This window comes from Acipenser ruthenus, chromosome 36 (assembly GCF_902713425.1).
Source record: "Acipenser ruthenus chromosome 36, fAciRut3.2 maternal haplotype, whole genome shotgun sequence".
Lineage (NCBI taxonomy): Eukaryota > Metazoa > Chordata > Actinopteri > Acipenseriformes > Acipenseridae > Acipenser > Acipenser ruthenus.
The window spans coordinates 3,651,293-3,662,795 of record NC_081224.1 but is presented as its reverse complement, the minus strand read 5'-3'; the positions used below and the strand labels follow the sequence as shown (position 1 = coordinate 3,662,795).

Sequence of the window (11,503 nt, the reverse complement as noted above, 5' to 3'; positions counted from 1 at the left end):
GTGTATCTACCCTTATAAAAGATTACCACGGTGTTCTTGCAGTTATCCCATGCCTTTCCCATGGTTTGCCGTTTGTAAAATGCATTAGCATGCTTTTCCTATCATTTATTACACGTTGCTGTGATTTTACTGTAGGACAGTTTTATAAGGTACGTATGCGTTTCGTGCAGTAATTTCTAGCAACAACCAGTAAGGCTGTGAGAGTAAGACTAGAAATACCTGTATTACACCTGCTACCGCGATAAACCCTATCGTGTACGCGCAGCTACTGGCTGTATCCGTGCACCTGCAGGATAAGATGCCATTGTTCGGGACGGCCCCGCCCTCCTCTAACTAAAGACCGGGATTGGCTAGGAGGTGATCACGTGTCGTGACGGCTCGCAAGCACCTGAATCGGGAACAGCAGTCTGAATTGACCCAGGGCATACATAATACAACCCGGCATGAGAGAAAACATGGGCGTGCTGGAGACATGCTTCAAATAATAAGACCTCCGATCTACAAACCTGGCTCAACTTCTTGACAAGGACTTTTTTTTTTTTTGTATAAATATTTGGTATATATACCGATACCCCAAGCGCTTCCCTTGGCTCTCCTGTACCAGCTGACAGGAATGAAAGCACAGCTGTTTGGTTGACTTGCAATACGAAAACCCGTTTTTTGTTGTTTTTTTTTTTTTTTTTGCTATGGTGGATGTGAATGCAATGAGAAAGACATACATGGTACCGGAGATCAAGCCTTTGGATCAGTACGATTTTACCCGGGCTAAAATATGCGCCAGTTTAGCCTGGCTGTTGGCTAAATCTTACGGTGCAGCAGGTACGTGTTTTTGAATGATTATTTTGTATGCGGTGAGTGGAGCTGCGTTGCTGTAGCTCCGTAGGGGATTGTTTTGTGTCATTTGAAATGACTTATGTGAATGTGGCTCATTGAAGGGGATGTGTCGCTGCATTTTCCATGTTAGTTTTAATCCGTGTATTAATGTTTGATTCCTAGCCCGGTTTAATAATATTATAAAGCAGTGTCTCTGTGATGTCATTTTCTAATAATGTGGCCGAGTTTCATTAATGACGTGGTGCTACTGCTAGCAATACAGTATGCCTGCCTGTAAGAAAAGATTAGGACGCACGCCCTTATTTTGAGATTATATATATATATATATATATATATATATATATATATATATATATATATATATATAATATATATAATATATATATATATATATATATATAATATATATATATATATATAAATTATTGGTTACCATTTCCGTTTATTTAATTGTCACTTTATGCAGTTGTATGGAATATGCGGATGAGACGCCGGAGAGGCGTACAATAGAATTATCAATATTGGGAACGAAAGGAAATACACGATTCTGTGTTTTTGTTTTTTCAACAAACGGTGCGAGTGACGGAAGCGGCATCATCATTTCAAAGGCTAGGTTAACTGGGTTTCATAATCTTATGAATTGTTACTGTAATTGTGTATTTCATTACTGCTCCCCACATAATAAAGCAATATGACGTCATTTGACAGGACATACATAATGGGAAGCATATCTGTGTATATATCTACCTGTCACTGACTACTGCATCCATTAAACGAAACCTCAACCGCCGTTGTATGGCAGCTTTTAGACTTTTTCTGTTTTATATTATTCTAATTGTTCCTTTTCTCTATACTGATTCATCGTTTTAAGTCTAACTGTTGCACGAACAGTTTTGAAATCAGTAACAATCTTATTACATCATTAGTTCCAGTAATAATAAGTAAAAATAAACGGGTGAAATGCTATAATGATATTTAAAAAGCGAAATAATTCCACTAATACTAGCGGTGTATACAGTCTGGATTAATTGTTGTTGGATTATGATTATTGTTAAGATGATACATTGTCCAAGCACATCACACCACCTTGTTGTATACTAGTGATTTGGGTCTTGCATACACCTCGATGACTCATAATGCACACTTTTGAACGGACCAATAGGAGCACAGCGTACCTGCATCCCACGTCCTGAATCGGTCTTGCAAGTTCCACCTGTAAAGGAAGTTTGGACAGTGAGGTTAAACACGATAAACACGTCAGTCTCCATTTACAGTATAACCTTCGTAACCACCTGCAATTCAGCATGAAGCGAATATTACTTTGATTAGTTCAGAAAAAGCGAGTTATGAAATTGCTCTTGAAAAGTAAACACATACCCGAGTACGATTACAAAATCCTACTTGTAAATTAGCAACAAAAATCAATGTTTTCTTGTTGTTGCGGTATAGTCAATTCAGTACAGTATCTTCATATGGTTAATTTCAGCGCGGAGGTGTAAAGCATCGTAACTGTTAGTGAGTGGCTGGTGTAGGCTTGCGGTTGTGTTGTCTACAGTAATAACCTTAGTTTTTCAGTATGGTATACTGGGATACGTGTCGTCTATATATATATATAACATGGACACCCTTGCTAGCTCGACGATAACATATTAATGACATCACAGATAAGCGGAAGCTTCGTGAGCCAGCGACCTTTAGAGAATTCTAATGAGCTCAGGTGTGGCTGCTTGACATTCCTGTAAAGAATGAGCCAGCTTGCAACGCACTAGAAGTGCAGAAGCTGCCACTCTGAACAATGTGCCCCTTTGTCCTGCGCTGAGTATGTGACTATAAAGAAAGGTTTTTTTTGATAACGCTGTACAGCATTGCTGTGGGAGAAGCAGTGCAGCACCAGTACAGCAGCATATCCACTTCACTGCACACCAGTGCTGTCAATTAAAAAGTCCAGCTGTTTGCTGGCGTTAGAGGAGTCATGGGCTCCTGGACTGCATCTGGGCACAGGCCTGTAATCAGACAAGTACAATCTAATCTCTTATGTTTTTGGGAAAACTTCAATCGGAATTCAACAAACTTATCCTTAGTAGTTGCATCTAATTTTTTTCCCTACTTTAAATTTAATTAGATTTTTATTGGGTCACATATCTCCCCATGGCATGTTAGCCGTTGACCCATTTTTCTAAAATAGTTTAACACTAATTTTACATTCGTCTATAACTATAAAACACTAGTTTTTCATGTTTGAATAAGGGATGGAAATAAGACTCCCACTGCATAGCAGTTTGATCCATTCCTGGTTTAACTATCAGTTGAATAAGACACACCTGTTTCTCTGGAGTACAATAAACCAAGTATCCCATGAAATGACTTCTTGGAGAAAGGAGAGACGCTGTTCTGTGGAATAGAATGTTATTTATTTCAGACCTCATTGATGTGTCATTTATACATTGTGTTAAATGAACGCACACTAACATGGTTTATTTTTTCCTTCTCATACAGAACATTTGTCCCAGGATCAATACGATATACGTATATCTGTGCCCATTTCCGTTTATTGTTAGTACGAGACACTGCAGTGATTCAGCAGTCCATGGGTGATCTTCTAGTAAAGTTACTGAAAATGTCAATCGAAACAGTCTTTAAATATCTTGTGATGAGTAGAATCTTTGTGAATATAACCCATTATGACATCACAGGATCTGCCTGTCCGCACAATAGAGTTTCTCCTTCCTGAGCTCCTAGCCCTGTAAAAATAATACTATGCAAATATTATACATACTGTACTGTGTGAGGTCACATGACTGCACAACAGCAGCTAACCCTTTCAGTTCCAGAGCCGCGAGAACAGCAGCAACCCAAAACCTGTGAAACAACGAGCAACTTGCTGTGCTGCTGTTCAAGCACAGAGTTCAACTGCATTATTATCTATTATTATTATTATTATTATTATTATTATTATTATTATTATTTATTTCTTAGCAGACGCCCTTATCCAGGGCGACTTACAATTGTTACAAGATATCACATTATTTTTACATACAATTAAATTATTTTTTTTTTACATACAATTACCCATTTATACAGTTGGGTTTTTACTGGAACAATCTAGGTAAAGTACCTTGCTCAAGGGTACAGCAGCAGTATCCCCCCCCGGGATTGAACCCACGACCCTCCGGTCAAGAGTCCAGAGCCCTAACCACTACTCCACATTGCATGTATGTCAAGCTATCTTTAAACACCGGGGATGGAAATAAGACTCCTATTGCATAGCAGTTTCACTCGTTCCAGGTTTTACTACGAGCTTGATTAGCCACAGTCTATAGGTAACAAGCATAGGTGCATCTTATTAAACTCTTAGTAAAACCAGAAGTGGACCGCACTGCTATGCAATGAGAGTCTCATAACCATCCCTGAATACCGGAGGGGGGGTTGGCTTGTAAGTTGTCAGTGAAAAAAAGGAGAAACAGAAGGTGCTGTTGTTCCCATGACCTTTATGTCTGGATAAGAGCAGTTTAAGACTTTCCTGGTGCTGGTAGACACAATGCCTGAACTCGCTTCCTACAACAAAGTATAGGGTAAGCTCCCAGGAGGCAGTCTGGTGATACACAGCGCTCCAGTTGTATTGAGATTCAGTGGAGATCAAAGGAAACTACAAAGACTGGTCTTGATTGACTAGTGGGGGTGAATGGTGTGCTAGGGAGGGTGAGCCTTGATGGGCCACTTTTTCTTCCATTCTTATGTACCCAATGTTAATGGAAGTGTCCACCGGTAAATGTAAGCCTTGCATGACAGTGCACATGAGTTAAATGGTTGAGAATAAGAGTTAGACAGATCAGTCTGATGACCATCCTCTGTCCCTGTGTGTTTAATGATGTCCACAGAGCAGGCAGGACCATGGCCCACCTCTAGGGGATTGTGTAACTCTGTGCAGTTGCGTAAGCACTATGATGTCATCGGTATGATCTCATACAACCTGTTTCTTTGGGCTGAATCTTACAAAACACTTTTGTAATATTTGTTGATGTATGTTAAGGGTAATCCCAGGGTTGCTCTGCTCTCAGTCTTCACAGTGAAGGTTGAAGTCAATGTAGACAAAGAATTATGTGTCAACCCACAGGACTTCAATTAAAATGAACAGTGCAGTAGAATGGCTTCTCTTGTGCAGGAAGAATGCCGTGCCTTGGTTTGCTAGCGTTAACAAGGTTATAGCTAAATCACTTTATATACACACACACACACACACACTGTGACACATACGCATACACACACACACACATACACACGGACGCACGCGCACACACACATACGCGCACACACACCCTCTGCAAGCAGCGGCAGCCTTTTTTATACTGAGTTCCCTGCTCCATTAAGCTGATGTCCAGTTTGCTGTATCTTTTTCCAATGTACTGCAATGTTGCTGTGCACACAGTGCAGGGTCTCGTGTGAATACAGGTCATTAAGGTAGGTTTGCAGCGCTAGGAACCATTGAGCTGTGAGCTCAGGACTGGAACAGAGCGCAGATGAGATCTTCCAGTGTCTGTAAAGATGAGGAGCTGTTTCCGCTGTGTGCCAGGGCTGTGGACACTCTCTCTCGCTCCGCCCCCCCCCCCCATGCTGTCTATCTTGAAGTATTTCACTGGCCGTTAAGGCCATTTGGCCCTTCTCAGCACAGTCCCCTTGCCAGCCATATTAAATGGCATTTTTAAATGAATCTGAACAGGATATGGTCTGTGTCTGTCTGTATTTCCAGTTTACATGTGTGTTTTGCATGTGTGTACTGTGTGTACTGTGTAATGATTTACAGCAGCACAGTCCAGTGGATGGCTGTTGTTTTTTTGTTAGCAATGTATGCATTGTTTCTGTGGCTCTTTAAGAACCTATCGCTGGCACACTTGGTGTTTTACAGCAGTCCTGCATTTCTTTCCAGGGTGGCCCAGGGTGTAACGGGATTGTCTCTTCAGTGACTCATAACCCCTGTCGCAGGTACTGGACTATCCCTGGACACCTGTCAGACTTTCCAACACAGCCCACGCTGTTTTTGGCTCTGCTGTTCTGGGCGTGAAGTCTAGTTACCAGCGAGCACCAGGGATCCTCCCTGGTACAGTGTATCCTGAATGTTTTCAAGGCGTGTTCATCACACATTATTTTAGGCAGTGCAGATAGGCTAATAGATTCATCTTCCACACTGCAATGCAGATGCCAGTTTGGCACAATTTGTCATTTTCTTGCAGATCTGTGTGACTTAAAATCTGACCTACATGTATTGCACAGGAAGTGAGTTCGCAGGAACAAAGGGGCAAAGGAACGGAGGTCTTTTGTAATGGGAATCAGCTGTTAACTTTAATGGGCAATCCCAGTTAAGCTCCTGAGGCCCTGAATCTATAGAGGACAGGCAAGGGAATATAGTCACAAAGTCACCCAGCACCATCATGTGTCCTGTTTATCTTTCTGCAATATAAGCAGGGCTACCTGTATTGTGAGACCAGAGATGCCTGCTCTGTGCTTGTGCCCAAGAAATAAACCATCATAAAATGTTTATGAAATGATTACTTGTGGCAGTAGGTGTGACATGACTGATAGAAACCAGGGATGGAAATAACACTACTGTTGCGTAGCAGTTTCACCCATTCCAGGTTTTAATACTAGCTTGATTAGCTGCAATGTATAGATAACAAGCTCAGGTGTGTGTAATTAAACTCATAGTAAAACCAGGAATGGATCAAACTGCTATGCAATGGGAGAGTCTTATTTCCATTCCTATAAACACAGAGCTGTGCTGCACAACTCTGGCCCTTGACTTTGCTCCAGTCAGGTCTTAATTAGTTAATTGACTCTCAGCAGGTTCAAGTCACCAATTTTATGCCCCGCTTGGAATAAAGAGCTGGACTGGAATGGAGCTCGAGGTGCCACTGACATAGTGAAACATGCATGCTTGTGTGCAATGCAGAAGTAATACAAATCAGTGGAGAGGAGCCGTTCGGTCTCAGGCTTTCGGGGTCTCGCTCTCGCTGTCTCTCTGTGTCTCTTTCTCTCTTTCTCAGTCTCTCTCTCTTGCTCTGTTCCTCCCTCTCCATTGTTCCTCTTTTTTTTCCAAGGACACCTTCTCTGTCTTTGCTTGGGAACAGAGCAAACTTCCCAGAAGCAACTGCAGCAACCCGTCAGCTTTAAGACAACAACAAAAAAAAAAAATAAAGCAAAACTGAACCAGGCTGCCTTGGATTGCAGCACAGGCACGCCTCTTCGGAGCACAGGCAAGCCATTACAAAAATGGCTGTTCATTTTACGCAGCATGGACAAGGGTCTGTAAGATGCGGATTTTGCCCACAAGTGACCGCCAAAACGAAATGTGTACAACCTTTAATAGAATCACTATAGGATGACTTTTTCTTATGTTCTTATGAAAGAAGTCGACAAGACGTTTGACTAGGAAAGAGCTGTCTGAGTTTTTGAAAATCTTGAAGTACTGTACTGTGTGTTTTGGGGATGTGTTTTTTAGATGGCAGCCCATAATGTACTATGGTAGGTTCTATTGCTGTTGCAGTCATGTATTGTTCTGACTGGGCAGTATGCTAATGGTTGATGACGAAAGCGTGTTCTCCTGTGTGTCTGTGTGGGTTGATGTTCTTTATGTAAATGACTTACTGACCCTGTCTCCTCGAGCTGGACTCGTCGGCTGCTCCTGCTGTGTGGATGCCGGGGTGATTTTAGAGGTGATTGACTGGGAAAATTCCACTAGCCAGCAGAATCACATTTGATGAGAGAGAGCGAGGGAGAGGGAGAGAGGGAGAGAGAGAGGGGGAGGGAGAAAGGGAGAGAGAGAGGGGGAGGGAGAAGGGAGTGAGCGTATATTGAGATAACCCTGTTAAATCGGAAGCATTGCTTCTGAATTGTAAGCGGGACTACAAGTACCAGAGTGCATTGGGGTTATGTGTTAAAAACCTGCTGACCTGTCCCAAATTGTCGCTGTGAAGCCATATGGAGTCCCTAAGCAATGGCAGACATGCCTGTACTTGCCACACCGTGTGTGATTGCGACAGTGCTTGTGAATGCATCTCAGTACAGTGCCACACAGCTATCCTGCTTTGTGTTTGTGTGTTCCAGTGTGAATGCATCTCAGCACAGTGCTACACAGCTATCCTGCTTTGTGTTTGTGTGTTCCAGTGTGAATGCATCTCGGCACAGTGCCACACAGCTATCCTGCTTTGTGTTTGTGTGTTCCAGTGTGAATGCATCTCGGTACAGTGCCACACAGCTATCCTGCTTTGTGTTTGTGTGTTCCAGTGTGAATGCATCTCGGCACAGTGCCACACAGCTATCCTGCTTTGTGTTTGTGTGTTCCAGTGTGAATGCATCTCGGTACAGTGCCACACAGCTATCCTGCTTTGTGTTTGTGTGTTCCAGTGTGAATGCATCTCAGCACAGTGCCACACAGCTATCCTGCTTTGTGTTTGTGTGTTCCAGTGTGAATGCATCTCAGTACAGTGCCACACAGCTATCCTGCTTTGTGTTTGTGTGTTCCAGTGTGAATGCATCTCAGCACAGTGCCACACAGCTATCCTGCTTTGTGTTTGTGTGTTCCAGTGTGAATGCATCTCGGTACAGTGCCACACAGCTATCCTGCTTTGTGTTTGTGTGTTCCAGTGTGAATGCATCTCAGCACAGTGCCACACAGCTATCCTGCTTTGTGTTTGTGTGTTCCAGTGTGAATGCATCTCAGTACAGTGCCACACAGCTATCCTGCTTTGTGTTTGTGTGTTCCAGTGTGAATGCATCTCAGCACAGTGCCACACAGCTATCCTGCTTTGTGTTTGTGTGTTCCAGTGTGAATGCATCTCGGTACAGTGCCACACAGCTATCCTGCTTTGTGTTTGTGTGTTCCAGTGTGAATGCATCTCGGCACAGTGCCACACAGCTATCCTGCTTTGTGTTTGTGTGTTCCAGTGTGAATGCATCTCCGCACAGTGCCACACAGCTATCCTGCTTTGTGTTTGTGTGTTCCAGTGTGAATGCATCTCAGCACAGTGCTACACAGCTATCCTGCTTTGTGTTTGTGTGTTCCAGTGTGAATGCATCTCAGTACAGTGCCACACAGCTATCCTGCTTTGTGTTTGTGTGTTCCAGTGTGAATGCATCTCGGTACAGTGCCACACAGCTATCCTGCTTTGTGTTTGTGTGTTCCAGTGTGAATGCATCTCGGTACAGTGCCACACAGCTATCCTGCTTTGTGTTTGTGTGTTCCAGTGTGAATGCATCTCGGTACAGTGCCACACAGCTATCCTGCTTTGTGTTTGTGTGTTCCAGTGTGAATGCATCTCGGTACAGTGCCACACAGCTATCCTGCTTTGTGTTTGTGTGTTCCAGTGTGAATGCATCTCGGTACAGTGCCACACAGCTGTCTTCAAGGTCAAGCAGACAAATGTTTCAACCAGAAGTCTTCCTCAGTGACATTCCAAGCATGGATAAGCCTTCTACAGGGGTGGAAATAAGACTGTTGCATAGAAGTTTCACATACAAACTTGATTAGCCTCAGTGTATAGTATAGGTAACGTGCTCAGGTGTGTGGTCTTAAACTCCTAGTGAAACCAGCAGTGGATTAAACGACTGCAGTATCCAATGGGAGTCTTATTCCCATCCATGTTCTATCAAAACCTTTGTCTAACTCGACTTTCTTAAAGCTGTAGTTCAGATGCTCTGACTTTGAGTGTGTTGTGGTCGAGGTATCTTTTTAAAAGCAGTGTAATTACTGGCAGTGATAGTCATGGCTTAGTCATACTAGTGACATCATCACCTGCTCCTCTTTTCTTGGTTTATTTAACACTGCACTAGAGATTGACAAGAGCTTCCTGGTACCTATTAACTTCCTGTGATGTAGGTTAATCGCCCAGTTGTCTAGCTGCTATCAGACCATAGTTAAAGCTGTATTATTATTATTATTATTATTATTATTATTAATTTTTTTTTTTTTTTTACAGATTTCACAATTTCCGTGAAATATACCCATTGCCGTGTAAATATGTAGTATTTTGATTACCGTCCATCTTTCTCCATTTTGAGAAAACCTCCAGAACTTTCGAATGCTCCCATCAGAATTCTATAAGGAAATAGAATCCTCCAGAACTTAAGAACGCTCCCATCAGAATTCTATAAGGAACTAGAATCCTCCAGAACTTAAGAACGCTCCCATCAGAATTCTATAAGGAACTAGAATCCTCCAGAACTTCAGAATGCTCCCATCAGAATTCTATAAGGAACTAGAATCCTCCAGAACTTAAGAACGCTCCCATCAGAATTCTATAAGGAACTAGAATCCTCCAGAACTTCCGAATGCTCCCATCAGAATTCTATAAGAAACTAGGTCAAGTTGATGATCGTTTCTGGCACCTCATCAAATTGCCTGTGAAAGGAAGGAGAGTTAAACGCTCCTCTGTACAACACAATGTGTGATCTATTTCAGAAGTCATCGATGGAGTGGTTTCCTTTGCATATCTTTTTGATGCAGTCGTTTTTATACATTTTGTTATGTGAACCAATACGAACACAGTCATTTAATTGCCTTCCAATCCATTTCAAGCAGTGTGTGTTTGTTTGTTCAGTAATGGAATATTTGTCCCAGCGCTGGTGTAATACACTGTATAGATCTGGTCTTTCCCAGTGCAGTGCAGAGCAGTGCTGTGCTGGTACTGTAACCCTCAACTAGGAAATTGTGCCGCGGCTGTTTTGTGTTGCTCGCTGAAAATGTCCAGGAACGTTCCTGTTGCCTAGGAAACGCCTGGGCTCTTCCAGCATTCCAAATGTCCCAGCAGGCCACCTGGAAAAGTACCCTGACCTTTGACCCTGCTGTCAGCAGTGCCCTGACTGAAAGACTGAAGAGGAAAAGCAAACTGTTTAAAGAGGGCTTGATCAGGAGCTGGGAGTGTTTACTGCAGAATTACTCTCTGAGCTTGAGTCACAATGCAGTCCCAGGGCATGATGAGCTGGGGCACACCGGAACCGTCTCCTGCTCGGGGGTGTGAAATACAAGACACATGGGCAGATCTGCACAGTAATTTTGCAGTTTCCCCCCCATGTTTCTCCCATGTTTATACCATAGTACCATGGTGTGTGTGTGTTTCTTTTTTTTTTTTAAATATGCTTTTCTGTCCTTTTACAGTGCTTCCCTATGCTTTACCATTCTTTCACTGTGCATTATTACACTTTGCTATGGTTTTACTGTGAGGAACTTCTAGAAAGGTAGTAGCAAGCAACCCAGATCCTTGTCACCTGGATGGCTATTGCCAAACTCCTTGGCCCGATCTTTAGGGGTGATTTTTTTTTATCGTATTTGGCATCTTTAAACAGCTTGTTGAGTAGTAAAAACTCACTGGATACTGAAGTAAACTGCAGCTACATTTCAGCATGAATGTGACAGTGCGCCTCGTTCAGCCTTCACCTCTGTACACCAGAAGCAGTTTTATTGAACAAGTATGTTTATGTAAATTTTAAAGCAAAATTGCCTGTGTTGATGATTATATATGATGAGTGTATTGATGTGGTTATCAAACCAACAAAAAAAGCCTCAAGTGTAAAATTAAAAACTCTCCAACATAGAAACAGAAAACATAGAAAATCTGTGTTATTATTATTATTATTATTATTATTATTATTATTATTATTATTATTATTATTATTATTT

At 42.2% G+C, this 11,503-nt stretch overlaps 1 protein-coding gene across 3 annotated transcripts in view; it reads left to right on the top strand.

The window, feature by feature from the left end:
- The first annotated feature begins 278 nt into the window (after window positions 1-278).
- LOC117965600 (calmodulin-regulated spectrin-associated protein 3-like) overlaps window positions 279-11,503 on the top strand; it is an 87,967-nt gene continuing 76,742 nt past the window's right edge. Inside the window, exon 1 of one of the 3 annotated variants that reach the window (XM_059008307.1) lies at window positions 279-819. In XM_059008307.1, the coding sequence (XP_058864290.1) occupies window positions 687-819 (133 nt within the window). In that variant the 5' untranslated portion in view covers window positions 279-686. The remainder of the gene's footprint in view (window positions 820-11,503) is intronic. The other 2 variants (XM_059008308.1, XM_059008309.1) reach the window with 2 other exon arrangements.